The 18272-nt window shown below is 36.4% G+C and overlaps 1 protein-coding gene across 2 annotated transcripts in view; it reads right to left on the bottom strand.

Moving 5' to 3' along the window:
* CAMKMT (calmodulin-lysine N-methyltransferase) overlaps window positions 1–18272 on the bottom strand; it is a 235838-nt gene that overhangs the window by 38587 nt on the left and 178979 nt on the right. For both annotated transcript variants that reach the window (XR_008238007.1, XM_052806375.1), the window contains exons 4-6: window positions 8246–8306; window positions 5179–5233; window positions 4060–4123 (exon numbers count right to left, since the gene is read on the bottom strand). Coding sequence is in view for 1 of the 2 variants with exons in the window: in XM_052806375.1 (XP_052662335.1) it covers window positions 4060–4123; window positions 5179–5233; window positions 8246–8306 (180 nt within the window). In the remaining variant the exon portion in view is untranslated. The remainder of the gene's footprint in view (window positions 1–4059; window positions 4124–5178; window positions 5234–8245; window positions 8307–18272) is intronic.

Below are 18272 nucleotides of genomic sequence, written 5' to 3'. Positions count from 1 at the left end.
AAGTATCACTGACGTATCTTTTTATTTACTTTGCTAAAATAATGTAATTGGCCTTCCTAACACAGTTGGCTATTTAAGAAAAGTTATTTTAAGAAAACCTCTATCCAAACAATGTAAAAGAAAAGACAACTGATATTTCATTGAAGCCAAAAACTAGAAATGGAATGACAGAAAACTGGTTTAAACAAATCTATGTAGTTTGGACGTGCCTTTTAAATCTTTTCCACAATATGCAATGAGAAGTAGTAATGAATGGTCTATACCTGTGAAGTAAAAGGAAGGCATAAATAATTCCATGAGTAAAGCATGCTATTTTAAAGTAGAGGCAGAAGTAACATTGTTGATAAATTAGCTAGACTGCATTTAAATTATATCACTGAGCAAAACTATTAATTATTGTTGTAAACATGCTAACCCTAGCTTTTTAAAATCATTTATGAGCCCCTGTCTTCAGGCATTCACGCTGAACATGACCTTTCTAACCTAAATTTCCCAGGACTGTTGAAAGATCCATACACTATATTTTAATGGCCATTATAGTGCACTGCAGCAATGTTTTGTATTATTGATGCTTTCAGACAGTAGTTCAAGTCACTAGTGCACGGTGTGAAACAGAGCTGAGGCAGAAGGTACACAGCATCTCTGAAACAGGAGACAATTTTTACTAAAAACGAACCTCATCCTTGGATTTGGACATGTAGAACCAAGTATAGATGCTTCCAGTGTTCTGGGGAAATAGAATTTCATGTTCATGACTGACTATGTCATAGATATTACCTAAGTTGGAAAATTTGTATCTGAATGCATATCACCCAAAATTACAAAGGGGCATGAATCTGATAACTTTGCCTATGTATATCTTTATTATTCACTTAAAATAGCTATGTTTTTCTTTTGAATAGTTTCTTTATTTAAATTATCCTGAAAGAACTTAGATAAAACAGACTAAACCAACAATGAAGTTTTGAACGAAGCTGCAAAAGCAATAACATCTGTCTTTATTTTATTGATTTTGCCATATAAACGATCTGTTAATCAATTAAAATCTGCCCACGATAAGGAAAAGGAGTGAGTTAGAGTGAAGTCTTTTAAATGGACTAGTAACTCAAATCATAATATCCTTTTAAAAACTTCCATAAACCTCACGCATAAGACCAATGATTAATATAAAATATAGCTATATATTTCACTGTGGAATGGTTAAAATGACAACAATGATTTGAAATTAACATATTCGTAAGTTGTTTTAACTTGTAACATTTCACTAACATATCCTAATATAGATATTGAGAACATACATAGTGAATACTTCATGTAGCAGTATGAAATGGAAAATAATATGAAGAATGTCAAAAATTAAAAGAAAAATCAAATCCTCAAAAGCTTGAGAGCTCACAAAGCAAAGCTGTTAGTTATGCTCACTGAATAGCGATAACAACAACAAAACCAACAATAATTATGATGATGATAATACAAAGGCAGATTCTCAGATGCAATGCACTATTGCCAGGTCGATTTTCAATTACATTTCACTGATGTATTCATTTGTTTCTTAATGTGCTCATCTTGCCCATTAAGAATAATTAGCAGGCTTGCTTGGTGATTTCCTGGCTTCTGACAGTGATTTTTTTTCTTTTTTGTTGACAACCACTTTTACTTTTGGGAAAGTAATTTTTGGATATTATAGTATGACTGGCATGTAATTTAAGCTTCCTAAGAAATTTAAAGGGAAGATGTAAACAGTAATTTTTAAACAAGATTATTTTAATCTATAATACCTACATAAAAAGCATAATACTAGGCATTAACTGTTCCTGAAGAGCAGAATCTAGGAAAGAAAACAGTATTTTATCCCACATTAACTTAATATAGTATGCTAAACAATTAAAAAATACCATCAGCAATAATAAAAATTAGCAGAAATACATCATTTGTAGTCTGTGGCACTTGGGGCCAAATACTATTTCCAATTACACCAAAAATTCTTACTGATTTCAGAGAGGCTGGTGTGGCTGAAACAGATCTAAATTTAGCCTAAACTTCTGTTATAGCTAGTCACTACAGGAAAGAATGCAAAAGACAGATCATAAAATTACTACTGAAGTCCATAAAACACATAAAATGCAACATAAATTTTATTATGTGCACTTTTAAGAATCCATTCCACCTACACTGTAAAGTTCTTAGTCTGCTGCACTTTGGCACCCTGCTAATATTAAGCCCATTGTAAAATCCAACACAATAAAAGCACTTTGAATGCTGTGCCTTCAGAGAACCAAATGTTAAAAAAAGAAAAATAAATTCCTGTTAGAGCCTTCCACCAATCGCTTCTCTGAAAGGGATTCACTGAGTGAATGTAGATGAAGACTTCTTGTAAGACTTCTGGAAATAAAAGATATTTTTAAAACATACAGTGAAAAACTAAGGTGTGCTAATTAGATGATGACATTAACTATCTTTCTTCAGGAGTAAAAGCACTTTAATTTGTTAACTCCAAAGACTGAGTGAATACTTTTAGCACTCGCCAATTTTCCTTGCTATAGAAGACTTCTAAATTTCAAAAAAGTTCAGGTATTTTTATGGAATCTGCTATGCAAGATACTTGCTGACTTGATGATTACTGAGCTCACCTGAAGGTTTCTGTGGGTAAAATGACCTTTTGTTAAATACCTGTGCTTCTATAAAACATCAGTTTGTTTTGTTAGGCTAGTTTTGAAACACTTTTTTTCTTCCACATTTTTTATCCTCATAATGACATAGAAGAAAGATTGGAAGGGGTGATGCTGACTAAAATACACAGAATAATGAAGACTTCCTCCTCAAGACACGAGTATAACAAACTAGAATTTAACAAACTAAGAATCCCTGGAACACAACTTGAATTTTCAAGAAAAAGGAGACTTTTATAAGGCTTCCATCAAGTTTTAAAAGATATAATCTAGGATTGGCTGTTTTTTCCATGAAATTATTAAAGGGTTGTAAGCAATTATAGTTACCTCAGTTACCTCTGAGAAAGTCTTTTTAAATGTAGTAGCTAATATTATTGCACTGCAATGCCTCCTGTTTTAACAGTCATCAGCAACTGAAATTTTTTTAAACCACAAATTAGTTTAACTTATTTTTTTCACTAAGTACTCACTAAGTTAGCTCGCAAATACATGCAGCACTAAAATCTAAATAATTCTGATGATGAAGTGGCCAAAACCTGAAAAACTAGTCTGCCTTAAAATGCAAATGGAAAGATTACCAAGGAACAAAAGCGAAAAGATATCTTCCTTTTTTTTTCTCTCAGTTTCTAAGGGCTATTAGTATTCACTGTATATATCTGTTCTTGTTCTGTGCTGATATTTAAAGTGGCCACAAATTATGCTCACTCATTCTCTCGCTTAGCCAAAGTCCAGTTCAATTTTCTGAACTATGTGTTCATATTAGAGGGGCATAATAGCAATTTATTCTAATACAAGAAATATAATAAAATACTTTCTACAAGGGACAGAGGAGTTTTGCAATCTTACATCAAGAGAAATAATGATAAATTGATAATTGATTAAGCACACTAAATGGGTAATTTGTAGGCAGTTATAACTTAGCAGCAACAATGAAACCGTGCATTTCAATATACACTGGAAAAGCTATGACAATATACAAATACTGTGAATGTTTTAAGAGGCTAGTATCTGAAAGTAAAAAAAAAAAAAAAAATCTAGTTCTTCTGCAAAACGGACATGTGAAGGGGAGCTAATGATTTGATTCACTGCAACACCTCCTGTAACATGCAGCGTACACACAGGAATCTTTCAGCACTCAACCATAAGACAAATATTTACTACTGTACTTGCTCTATACCAACATGCACATTTTTAATTAAAGAAGAAAATGTGTCATTTATTGTGGAGGAAGCTGTAGCCCTGTTCAAGATATTCTACATCTATTTTTTAATTACTTATGTGGGGACTTTTTCTTAATATACCCCATGCTGTCTGTCTTTATATCGATTGTTACTCAGCCAGTAAAAAGGAACGAGCACAACAAACCAGTTTTCTATCTGAATAAGGATACTTTTGATGGCCTTTTCATTTCCATCAGTTAACAGAACTTCTTTGACATCTGCAGAAATAGCAACCTGAAAAAAAGAGCACAGCAAACAATGAGCAAATATGCTTGTCTGTGTGGAAGTGAAGACAGGAGTGACAAGCCTTCAGTATCATGCTTCCTCACCTATTTCTCTGTAACAATCTTCAATCTTTTTTCATTTTATGTCTGCATTATTTTAATCATTCAATCAAATCAGTCAATACTTTTATCATTCCATTTGCGGGAGCCTCTATCTTGCTATCATTCTGTTCCGTAATTGCATTGTGACAGCGGATGATGGTATTCTGAGAGGCTTTCATTTGCGGGCTTCTGTTTATCTAGTAGAGCCATCATACAAGGCTGTCACTCTGCCTTTCAGCTTGCTTCTGTCTGACTGCCTGATGCCCTTCATATAACTTTGCATTGCAGGCAGATGGCTTTGTAAGGGTAATTTTTTTGTGAGCTTTGACATGCTCGCACATTGGGCTGTAACCTCGACACATTGTATAAGAGCGACAGGTTTGTCAAATGCCAATCAGTGTAACAATATGCTTTTATTTGTAGAGACATAAAAACTTGTCTAATGCACTGCACTGCTACATAATATCTCCTGAATACATGACTCAGAACCCAGAGAATGGTGAACGACTCTCCTGAATGGCCAATCTAATTCAAAAGAATCTAATTACCGAGAGCTCTGGATCATGTTTGTTGGTGTAATAATGCAGGCAAAACATTAGCAGCTATATCATGGTGCTCCAACTGTGATTCGCCAGGCTATTCCTGTATTTTAGCAAATGGGACTATAATCTGAAAAAAAAAAAAAAAAGCTTCGGCTATGGCAATGAAAGACAGACTGTACGTGGCCTGGAATGTCACAACAAGAGATATTGACTACACGGAGGTAAAATGTTTCTGCTCATCGAGGCAACCATAAAATCAATATGATACGAAAGCAAGTCAATCTAGAAGGTCTCTCAAGACTCTGCAGCTTGACCGCAGCTGAGGCTGTTGACAGTTCTCTGACCCAGCAGTTGGAGGCACTGGAACATTTTTCCTTTTGTTTCTCCCTCTGAATGGGATTGGAATTGAGAAAAGACCTACCATGAGCCCAGCCAAGCATGTCATGCCACCCCCTAGCTCACACACAGCAAGGTCCCTGAAAGAGAGAAAGGAAATGGTAGAACCCATACAAATTAGATGAAAATGGTCAGAGAGACATATATGTTACACGAACAAATTGCCATCTGCAGTAAGAACTGAGCTACCAGGAAGTTGTAGAGACATGACTAGGCTACCTCATGTCGGTTTGCGTTTTAAAAATAATTATGAAATAGAAAAGTCACAAAGCAGGCAAATCAGTGGGGGTTCCCTCATTAGTGTTCAGTGCAACATTACCACCGCTGAGCTGAAAAATCTGAGAAGGTTCCCTTTTTTCCCTTGTCAATGGCTCTGTCTTTTAAAACTAAACTAGCTAGAGTAGCGAAAGATAATTGTTAGGAAAGGATAACAATGTTAATCCACATTCATTCTTGCAAAAACAGTTAGAGAAGTAAATGGGGAAATTAATATTATTTATATATCTCTCCATATAGTTATGCCTAAAAGCCTTTCTATATTAAAAAGAGAGAAGATTTAAAACTAGCCAAATACCACAAAACGATTACATATGAAGAAATCCAATGCTTCAATTAGCACTTAAAACTGCAAGTGACCTACAAACAATGCTGTTATGAACAACGATGGGAACAGCAAAGAGTTAAGCCACAGAAAACTAAACCAAGTTAGTGTCAAGAGCCTAAACTGAGCCTGAGCAGAGGGTTGAATACATGGCCTAAAAGGCTGCTTTTAACTTAGACCGTACCGTGCTGTTATTACGACATGCATGTGAAATATAATTTGGTGCAGAGAGCATGCTGGATAGGAGCTTGGAGGGGGAGCCATAAAGAATGTCCTCCAGAGCCATGGCCTGCCGCACGAGGGGAGGAGGGAGGGATGCTGATCCCACAACGAAACCGCGTGAAGCGGCGTCTGGGGCAAGGCAGACCCTCAGTTTAAGAACACACTGCTTTATAGCTAAATCTGCGGCAACTGTTACAGCTGGCAGAAACATTCCCATTGAGACATTTTTGACAGGCAGAAAATGGAATTTCAGCTAACCAGATTTTTTTCTGGTGCACCTTTTCTCCTCCCCTAAAATACCAACATTTGAAAATCTATTTTTATGTGAAAGTTAACTACTCACTCGACACTGATATTTAGGAAGAGCATCTAGGATGCCATTATCAGTATCAGTATACAGATGCTGATATTCTGTTCACTGGACTATGCTGTATGACTGTACACTAATGCTCGCTGTCTGGATGGGATAGATTTATTTTTCTTAGACTCCACAAATTTTATTTGAAAAAAGTCTGGTTGTTCTGGTTGTCCTATTTAATGGAAATGAGACAAAAGGTGGACACAGTTTGGAGGAACCAGCCGTACATAAACCCAATGAGAATATAAAATAGATGTGGGAAATTTTCTGTTTGTGGTTTAAATAGAATGATTATAGGTTTTTTCTCACATAAGTTTTTATTTTTCTAAACCATATATGTCATATATATTAAAAGTATATACATATGGTTATATATATAAGATTTACAAGGCACTTAATCCTTTATGAGTCATGCTTATTGAAATGAACACAGAAAGCATCTAGTGTGGGGTTTTTAGTGCATTTTGAACCAAGTCTGTATGTACATAATATACGAGCATATACATACACACATATACACATATATATTTATGCATATAAATAACTTATTTCAGTGCAAAGTTCCTTTATTAGCAAATTTTAAAAATCATATCCACCTCTCAGGCAATATTTAGTGACATTTATCAATGAGAATTAAAATAAGAAACTCTACTCTGAGCATGCTGTTGAGAGGGCATAATCCTGAGAAATCAGGTGTGAAACTGCCCATTTTCTCCATGGAAGTTTGACTCATTGCTGTCTCTGAGTATCCAGGCTTGCATACCCAAACTAGGAAAATGCCCTTTTAGTGAGCAGCACAGGGAGGTTTGCTGTGAAGAGTCTCTGAGAACAAGCAGAGCGTATGAGCCATGGCATGGGGCTGGACGGCAAAGTGCTATAGGGACACCAGTACAGCAGCAAAAGTCACACAGTGCAGGGCCCAGCTAAACTCAGAGGAAGGAGCAGCGGCTACCAGATTAAGTGTGTTAGCTGCCTCCTTTAATCGGGTGGGCTTTGTTCAGGTGGCGGATGGAGTAGAAATGAGGCTTTACAAACCAGGGCATGCTTTGGTGCCAGGTCTTTGATTTCAGATAGGAATCTGAGCAAGCTGCAGGAACCAGCTCACAGCTGACACGCTTTCAGCTTTGGTACAAGGGACAGGGACTTTCAGCTTGGTCTTCCTTATTTACCAACACCATGTGTACACAGACTGAGGCATTTTGTATACTCCAAGCTGGTTTACTTGGTATTAGCCTTGCACGCTCACTCAGAACACAATTTATGCCTCCAAATGCACTGTTATAATGGCTTTTCTTGCACCCCATTCATCCTCTGGACAATGAAACTTCAAGGATTTCCAAGTGCAAAGCTCTTTATACTCAAGGGGAAAGAGAGAGGATGCAGGATGGATTTTACTTTTAGGTGTTCCTATTGGAGCCTTGATAACTGTCTTCTACAAGTTTAGAAAATGTGAAAAACCAAAACCAAATAAAAGTGCAGGATGTCTCAAAATTGTTTCACAACACTTAAATACAGGTGCAAATTTCTCCATCTCTATATGCAGTGATTATTATGTATTTTATCAGGTAATATTTTGCTTGCTTTGCAACAGATGTCAGTTTAAAGAATGTCTTTTATTTTTCCTGACCTTCACAATCAGTACTGATCGATTGGAGCTTCACTTTTGTTTCCCAAAAATCAAAGTGAAATAAAACGCCTTGAGTGGAAATCAAAAGTCTTTGACATATAGCAGAAAGCTTGCTGTGCAATATTAGTACCCAAAGGCAGCTCAGAATTCTTTGTTAAGAGCAACATGCTTTCACCTTGAACATTTTAAATTTAATCTGAAGACTTAAATCATAGCAATCTTTACCATGCAGATACAATAAAACTAATAGTTTGGAAAATATCTTTTTATGTTTAAGTCTGTACCTGAATATTTCATTGTGCTTTAGGCAGTAGTAAGCCAGCACTTCTTCAGAAGGCCAAATACCTATAAAACAAAGATATTTGCCATCTTAAACAGATTTTTTTTTTTGTCTAAAATATTTGAATACATATTACCATTTGCAGACCTCTACCAATTATTTAATTTTCTAAATTTTCTATAATACCATGGAATAAAGAAACAAGTAAGACTTCTAATGGAAGACTTCTGATTTAAGCATTGGAACTGAATATGCAATTGTCAAGACTTTAAAAGTTATGTAAAATTTAACTCTATGAAACTTCTAACATTTGGGTGTTCACACGAACATCAAACTGTTTGTACCACGCCAGATGCCAGGCCCACCTTGCCTTGTAGCCTGCTTCTAACAGTGGACAGGACCCCCCTCCTTTTTCATTAGCTGTCCTCTATAGTCATTTAATTTCTTCCCAGTTTCTTTTTATTTAGCTCCTTTTCTCTTAGGTTTTGTTAGGTCAGGCATCAGTCTGACTGTAAGGCACAATGACCAGCCACACATGCTAAGGACAAATACAGGACTAGGGCAATAACGCAGCATGATTTCTAGTTGTGGCTCAAGAAGTTCCTGAGAAGGAGAGGAGATACAAGTGAGAAGTTCTGTTTAATAGTCACCAAGGGATTTTACCAGTTGTTCTGTGGACTGTGGTAAACTTTCCACAGCTGCAATGTCCTGTGGCAGGAAGTGCCACAGTTTTACCACGCTGTATAAAGAAACATCTCCTCTCTCTTGTACTCACCTCCCTGTCATTTTCATTTGAGGCCCCGTAGTTCTCATATGGGAACAGACAGGAGCAATCATGCTTTTTTCACCTAATCTGTATTATTCATGACTTTATAAGCTTCCGTCATAAAACTTACACTGGTCATTGTCAACCTTGGCAAGTACTTGGAGCCATCCATGCAAATTTAGCCCTTCAACACCACTCACTCATGAAACTCACTGTTTGGTCAGACCAGTTTCCCACCTCACTTGAACATGTAACTGAAGCACCGTGGCCCACGGAGAGGGCAGCACAGACCCTGTGAGGCTTGCACGCTCTCCTGCAAGCACCAGCCTCCCTTGCTGGAGGGAGCCTGGGGAAAACAGACTCGTATTCAGGCACTTGACTTAGGTTCCCAAAGTTAAGGGAGGATGAATCAAAAGCATATGCGGCCAAACTATGGTTGTATGTTTTCCATCAGTTGTTGCTTAGCAATGAAAAAACATGCTTACCTACCTGTCCACAGGTAAAAACCAGGGTTAGCCTCCCCCCACAACACACAGCATTATGAATTAACATGACAGAAACCTAGTATTATGAACTACAGACACCTCAATGGTTTCAGTAAAGCGAAAACCAGACATGTTTAGATATTTCTTGACAGGTAAATTGAATTCCATGCAGCTTACTATGGATGTGCATCCTTTAGACCATTTTTAATAATTCTTTATTCTCGAGACATTAAAAACATCACAACATATTTAACAGAAGCAGAACTTTGGGAGAAAAACTGTTGTCTTTTTAAATCACTTAGAGCCTGATTGTAACCATCAAATACATAACTCTTCCTTTCCACCCTGTCAGTATTCTGAACTACCCTTACTCATAGTGATAAATCATGAAAATTTATGAATGCGCTGTCAGCACACAGATCAAGCAAAAGCCTAGACAGGATTTGGTCAAAACTTTGCATATAACTTTTGTATGACAAAGATCTTAAAGGTAATAAAAAATAGACTGACGATTCATATGTATGACAAAACCACTAAAGCAATATTGGTATTTGTCCTGTTTATGACAGTTCAGGCTGATTACATGTTCGCGAATGTGCTATTTTGCTTAGACGTGCTAAGGGTTAAAATAAAATATTCACATACAACTACCCCATTCTTCAGTGAAACATACACTAAGAATTGTACAGGATTTTCCATCTCCCTTTTGAGCATTTCAATGCTTTTGAGCATTGAAATATGCTAAAATGACAGATTTTGCAATAAATATAATAACTGTTTAAATATTTTAGTGTATAATATAAAGAATGTTTCAGTTTGCAGTGACTGGTGTATACTCAAGCAATAAAAGTGCTTTTTTAATATTTAGTGAAGACACAGCTAATTTAATACCATTTATAATACTTATATCTCACTGTCCTGGTTTCAGCTGGGATAGAGTTAACTGTCTTCCTAGTAGCTGGTACAGTGCTATGTTTTGAGTTCAGAGCGAAGAATGTTGATAACACTGATGTTTTCAGTTGTTGCTCAGTAGTGTTTAGACTAATGTCAAGGATTTTTCAGCTTCTCATGCCCAGCCAGTGAGAAAGCTGGAGGGGCACAAGAAGTTGGCACAGGACACAGCCAGGGCACCTGACCCAAACTGGCCAACGGTGTATTCCATACCATGTGACGTCCCATCCAGTACAGAAACGGGGAAGTGGGGGGCAGGGATTCGCCGCTCGGGGGACTGGCTGGGTGTCGGTCGGCGGGTGGTGAGCAATTGCACTGCGTATCATTTGTACATTCCAATCCTTTCATTATTGCTGTTGTCATTTTATTAGTGTTATCATTATCATTATTAGTTTCTTCTTTTCTGTTCTATTAAACCGTTCTTATCTCAACCCACGGGTTTTGCTTCTTCTCCCGATTTTCTCCCCCATCCCACTGGGTGGGGGGGAGTGAGTGAGCGGCTGCGTGGTGTTTAGTTGCTGGCTGGGGTTAAACCACGACACTCACATTACAAAAAAACCCCCATGCCCACAAACACAAAAAAACTAAACCCTTTTATAGGAAACTTTTAGCCTGAGTGAGTTTTAAAAATACTTGTCAATTGTAGCAAAATCCTTCAACATCTGAGTTTTCAGTACCCTCAGTCAAATGTCTCTGGCTTTTCCACAGTTATTGAAAGGGTACTTTGAATAGTGCCACTAAATCTTTTATGAGGGGTCACCATTCTTTCCCCTGCTACCATTACAATGTTGATACCAGCTGAAACTGCAGGTGTATCAGATAGCTCTGTGCTGAGAGAAGGGTAAAGCACCTTTGGAAAGACAATGCTTTTCTTTAGGCAGATGCTAGTGATGCACACCACTCTCCTCCCCGCTCCCTTCCCCCATAGGGAAGGAAGTATTACCTCAGCAATGATGTAAGTGGCTGGCAGCTAAAGAAGCAGGAGTCAGGAGGTCCTTCACAAACACAGCTCTCAAGTGTGGAAGCCAGAAGCCAGAATACCTGCGTTAATTTTAGTAAAAGGAAAAGCTTCTCGTGCTTGAACAGGTAGGTAAGCCTCTTTAACTTCAAAAGAGGGATAAGCTTAAAGATCCATGTGGAGGAGTTTGCATTCTGTCTTCCCCTTCACTCTGACCTACATTCACCAACACAATGACCTACATTTTGAAGTTGCAAGTATAAGATAGTCCTGCTTCTGTTAGAAAACATACAGCTGTAATGCAGAAATGCAGCAATTCCTACGAGTTAACAACTACCACTAGGTTGTGAAAAGTGTAATTTATTTCCTGCAAACACATACATATGGATATGGATTAAGTTTCCTGTGAACACACCTAAAATAATTCTTTCATATTTAAAATATTCTTATTTTGTATTATGAATTTGATTATAAATACATGACATGGGTACCTATTTGCATGTGCAACTGCTTACACATGATAGTCAATTATTTACACATGTATAGGCAAAAGAATATCAAAAGCTTCCCAAATGGTGCTTGCATTTAAAAGGTTATAAACATACTACAAGTCCTAGTCAGAGGGACTAAAAATCTCATCGTACAAGGAAACAGACAGAAATAAGAGTTTCTTTTTGCAAAAATAAATACTTTGCGACATTTACTGGAGGTTTTACAACTCTTTATCACCTTGATAACTACAATGTGAAAACAGAATAGTTGCCAGAAAACACTGGAATCTCTACTGAAACAAATAAAAAAAATTAAGTTGTGTTGGTGTTTAAAGGAGAGCCTCAAGGATTGTGATTTGGCATGTCTGAAGACATGGAAGAGAGACAGTGCTCACAGAGAAACGCCTGCCTGCATTTCAGCTCTTGGCAGGTACCCTTCCACCATTAGGATGGAGTAGGAGATCCACTACAAATGTGCCATAAGAGCGATGATGTCTACTTTCAGACAGCTTAATGATACTTACTACGGTAGTAGGGGTAGAAAAACATTATCACTGCATAGTATGGTGATGGATGGAGAAATGCTATATATGCAGAGACATGCAAAATGCAAACATTTCTACAGCACTTATCACCGTATCATAAAATCCACCACAGTAATGGAGTCTATCTTGCAAGAACTTGATGACATCATGAATTTCTATTGTTCCAATTTTGCACATTAGGAACCAAACTAAGAGACAGAGTCAGATTAAGTTACTCAAACACACAAAATGAAATTACAGGAAGGCCAAGAAAAAAACCTGAGTCATCCTAACACCTTGAGGTATGATGTAACCAAAAAAGACACCCAAACTCTTCCTATAGAGGAACAACATGAACAAAAAATCACAATAATGCTAAGAACACATAAATTAAGTTGGTTTTATTACTCTCATAGTGCTTGCTAATGGAAAGTGTCAGGTCCTTCTGCACTAGCCATGGCACAACAGTTCTTTAAAGCAACCTTCAAGCCATGTGGACTAAATCATGTGTAGGCAGCCTTCTGAGGATGTTTTTTTTTGACCATCAGGTGAAGCACCACTAGTCCAAAGCAAACAAAACCTCTGTTGCTTCTGTGCTGAACCTAAAAACACTGAATCCTGTATGATAATACAGAAAATTTTCCACTAGAAATAAATTATCCAGTATTTTTTTTTTTTAAATTAAAATTATTGTTTCTCCTCTGTGGCTTTCTACCACATGTTTTAAAGAGTGCTGTCACACATTTGGTTAACAAATATTGAGATCTGACGTGAAGTTCTTAAAGAACAGCATGTTATTAGAAAATTCTCAGGATAGAATGCTGAGAATTTTGAGACATGTCTTTTTAAAGAAGACATTTGATTATTGCAAGCATTATGTCTCTGCACTGCTCCATAGGTACAAAGAAGTTGCAGTAGCTACTGATTAACTGGGACAGTGCAAGATAGAGTGCAACTTCACTCTACTGTCTGCCAATATTACACACAGGAAGCAAAGGGGCAATGGGAAGTGTGAACCATCCCTTGAAGCTCTGTGTAGGAGGTATAAAGCTGTCCTACAACTGCTTCACTCATGCTAGGAAATTAAGAAGTTCCTTTCCAAGCTAAGCCAAATGGAAAGTTTTGTCACTTTTCCCTAGCACTTCACATGGCCACGTGTACAGACGTCTGATCTCAAAATTCAAATTTTGTCTTTTATTTGCACTATTAAACTATGAGATATCTTCCTATTAATTTGAAGCTTCAAGTAAATTTTGCACAAATCCTATTTTAACCCTCAAAAGCAAAGACAATTTAAATTTGAAAAGTCAGACATTTTCTCCAGATGAATATACTCAGAAAGATCTTTTTTTCTACTATGTCCTGATTCTTGGCTACATGAAATCACCTTATCTACTTTAATACTCACCAAAGCGACAGCAAAAAAAGCTTTATGGGCAAAGAGATGAATAATGTCTCAAAAGAAGTACCAACAATTGCACTGAGCAATGATGAATTGTTTTCTGACCCAAAGAAAAGTATTTTTTATCCTTCCTGACAAGACACATTGTTGGTGGAGAGCAGAAAAACCTTTGGCACCACAATGGACTGTGCAGAGGTGTTCAATTAAGCACCTATTCAGACAGGCAACTATTACCCATCTCCTCTGCTAAAAGACTGTAGAGTGGATGGAAAATCCCCAAAACTAAGATATCTACTGGAACAGGATATTCTAGGAATTTAACATAAGGAATTCTAGGAATTTAAAATAAGGTCCTTCCACTTTTACTGTAGCATTGTTACAATCCTAATTTTACAGTATCAAATCTTATTTTCTACTGACTATGGCTTATATTCAAGTCACAAGGGAAGGTAAATTTGATAATTTCATCCTGGTTATTTTTTCTGTGGATCACCACCACCATGCACAGCAAGAAGCACGGTACACCTCCTGGAGGTCCTGGAGAAGTAAGAGAGCAGGTCAAAATCAAGGTTCAACAGCATAGTAATTTGGAGTAAATCTCAAAACGAGGCTCTAACCAATATTATGAGCCCTTCTGTCAGCGGAGCACTAACATTCACTTCCAAGTCAAAGAAAAGATATGAAATCATGAATAGTAAAATTATGGCTAAGTACCAAGTAGATGCACAGAAGTACCAAGTAGATGCACAGCATATGTCTGCCAAATACACCTTGCTAGTAACATATAACATGATTGTTCTAATTTGAGTAATTGCTTGAGAAAGACTACTTGTAATTAATTGTACTGCTGTAGTTAGTTTGCATGGATAGCTCTCAAAAATACTAGCTCTCAACTTTCTTCAAACTCCACACCTCAGGCCCCTTTTCAATATAATTTTATCATTAAAAATGGTGCTTAATATAGTCAGGAAGCAAAGATTTTATTTTCATTCACTTGTTCACACAGCATGCAAAATGTGACACAGATGAAAGGATAATCAGTAATCCAGGTTACCCAAGATCCCACCTAAGGTGTAGTGAATCTAAAAAACATAAACACAGGTAATAAGGCACTAATACCACAAATACCCAAATTTTTAGCTGCCACAAAATGCAAGTATAGAAGAGAGGAAACCTTCCATAGAAAATGACTTTCATAATAATCTAAAGACAAGTCTGGTCACTTTAGTAAAATGAAGAAATAGACAGAATTGCTAAGTGAGGAAAAAACCCACTGAAAAAACTCTCATTATTTCATTCTGTTTGCAGTACACAAACCCCCTATTTTCAAACTTGCATCCTCAAGTTTAAGTTTACACCCATCTACAGCAGAAGCAGATAAAAGAGGGGTCATCATCACCAAGTTGGTTGCAGATGGTGTGTCTAGAACTACTTTCCTACAAAATTTAATTTGAGAGCAGATTTTCTAAAGGAGAACAGCTACAGAGTACTGTGCCCTTCTGGACATTTGACTACCTCAAGTGTCAACATAAGAGCTAATCTGTTTTGAAAGTGCAATTGTCTAATCTGAGGCTCTGCATTCTGAAATTTGCAAGCAAGCAACTTCAGTGATAAATGCACACAGTGTGAAAAAAGAAAATTATTTAATGGCCTTTACAGTAGCACCTCACACCCATGTCTTACTGCACCTGACTTTTGCACAAGGCAAACCACCTTTTGAGTCCGGTGGAGTAATTTGAGGCAGGAAGAATGGCTAGCTTATTTTTCCACAGCAAGAATGCTATAAGTGAGTTTGAAAGGTACAAGAACACCACGAGAAATAGAAGATACAAAGAGAAACACATCTCACCATTTTTCCCTATGCATGTACATTTTATAGAAACTCTTGTCTCTCTTTCAATCTAAAGCAGAATTCATGATATTTAGATCATTGAAAAATATGTGTAAGCACCACCTGAGATCTTCAGCCTAGGCAAAATGGCCTCAGCACTGTATCTCTCACTTTCATTCTCATTATTATTCAAGACTAGGAGGGAAACACGACGGTCTGCAATCTGCAAATTTCTTTTAGAGCGCAAACTTAAGAGGCTCGGTGGAACTGATGTGGAAATACAGTAACAAGTCAAAGCTGTAAATGTATGCATATCTCTTCCATAAGAAAAATCGGCAAACTGTACAAATTTACTTGTATGATTGTCTTTAACGTGCTTTTTTCAAATGAATGAATTTGATTGTGTTGTGTGGGGTTTTTTTAAACTAGTTTTCAAATAGTTATTAAAAATTAAACAACACTGGAACAAACCTTTTGTGATTATAGCCTTCATTCTCCTGCAAAAAACTGGATCTATAAATTTATGTACCATTGTAGATGTAAATTACAAAATTTTATATTCAACTATATTAAAACATCTATTCCAAAAATGATTACCAGTTGTGAAAAGCAGACAGGCTTATCACTTGCTGTCAGTTGTTCATGTCTAGTTAAGCAATAATGTGCTAAAACTGCTCTTTTGTTTTGTGTAAGAATTTTGGCAATAGAAGAAATGAACACTCGTTTAATAAAAACTCAGGCTGCTTTTTGCTTTGATGGAGGAAGCAGCTGCCTGTTTTCATTTGCTGCAGAGCAGCAAAACCCATCAATATAATAAGCAGCTTAGATGCATCCATCCACAGCATCTGTAAGGATATAGGGCTATTCGCTCAAAACCAATCCTTGGTTTAATTTTAACAAAGATGTGTCTGACATATTTGAAAATGCATTATAATAGGGTTTTGAAATGCTAGTATTTTCTCTTTTCTTTTTAAATACTTTTCACAGATTTTGAAAGGCAAGTATACATATTGGAATGATAGAAATGATAAAACAAATATTGCTATAGCAAACAGCAGAACTAGCCTAAAAATGCAAAGATGGAACATTAAGAGATGCCTTCTGGTTCACAGACTCTCCTGTCCCTTGAAAATATAGAAAAATAGTATTTCAATCTTTTCAGTGAAGGGTTTTTTCACCATAACCAAGAGCAGGGAAAGTATCACAGAAAAAAACCACCCTGCAAAGACCATAGATACATTATACCACTATATTTCCTGAGATACACTTTTCCTTCCCTCCCTCATGGTTTGTTAAAAGTAGATAAATATTAATGCTCATTCCAAAGATACTTATCAAATTTCTTTCTACTACTGCCTGAAAGTAATATAATTTTTTACTAAGTTTCAGCAGTGTAAGTTTGTCCCAAGTGACAACTTCTAATTGCAATAAAATTTTTTAATTAAAAATAGAGTCATAGGACTTCCATACATAATTACAAAAACAGGAAGAGTGAGATAAAAGACCACCCAAGATATAAACTATAAAACTCTATTTTCACTCTAAAAATGCGATACAGCACATTTATATTATTAAAAATACTTAAGACATTATTATTATTTTAGTGCTGTTTGGCTTTCTAAGACCCTTCTAAGCTGAGCTTTTAGACGATTTGCACATTAACTGAGAAGTCAGATAATTCTTAATCCTCCTCTTTTTCAGATCCAATAATGGATAAGGGAGCATCTTAGCATGATCAACTAGCAATCTGCCTAGCCTGAGTGGTAGTACACCTGAATTTAGGATTAGTCATCCAGTCTTCATAATATCTGATTTAAATGAGCACTCATTCTGGGAAGTGTAGAAAAAGAATATTCAATGATATTTGAACTGTACCATTTAAATATGTAATAATAAATTTTGAGTGCATGCATATTTATTTGCTTCACAAACAAAAAGCCATACAGAAAGGAAGATTTTTAAAGAATCATGTCCAGACAAATAGTTGGATAGTTCAATTAAATAACTGCTTTTTTCAGTATTCACAATAGCTTATATATATAATCAACCTTATCTCAGCTGTAGCCTTGTATCTCTATCTAGTCAGTTCCAATATCCTAATTTCACTTTTGTCTATAGATGAAGTGAGGAAACTAGTTGGTTTGGGGATTTTTTGTGTGTTTTTTCATGGGGGTTTGGGGTTTTGCTTTTTTTTTTTTTTAATTTGTTTTGTTTTTTACAGATGTATCATGGGTAGAGAACGTAACAAACCTGTACATTAACCCTGGTTACTAATACTGCTTATCTTCCTCAAATATTTGATACAGAACATGGAAGTTTGGATAACTGATCTATGCACCCTTATGTAGTGCTCAAGATAAATAAAGTGGAATTTATTTGGTGGATTTTGATTGTGTTCAGAATTGTCTAGAGCTTGGATTTCTCATGTTTGTTTTTTGTTTTTTTATTTTTTCCCCCATCAAATTAACTAAACAAAGACAATACCTTTCTGGTCCTAGTAGCTTCTGATTCAGTATTTTTCTCCTTTATCAAACTGCCTTTCTACATAGTTTACCAAACTATTAGAAAAACGTCTGCTCTGTGCTGCCAGGAGAGATTAATTGTGTGCAAGTGGAAATAATAA

Source organism: Harpia harpyja, chromosome 13 (assembly GCF_026419915.1).
Source record: "Harpia harpyja isolate bHarHar1 chromosome 13, bHarHar1 primary haplotype, whole genome shotgun sequence".
Classification (NCBI taxonomy): domain Eukaryota; kingdom Metazoa; phylum Chordata; class Aves; order Accipitriformes; family Accipitridae; genus Harpia; species Harpia harpyja.
Note: the sequence above shows the minus strand (reverse complement) of the source record. Positions and strands in the feature narration are given on the sequence as shown.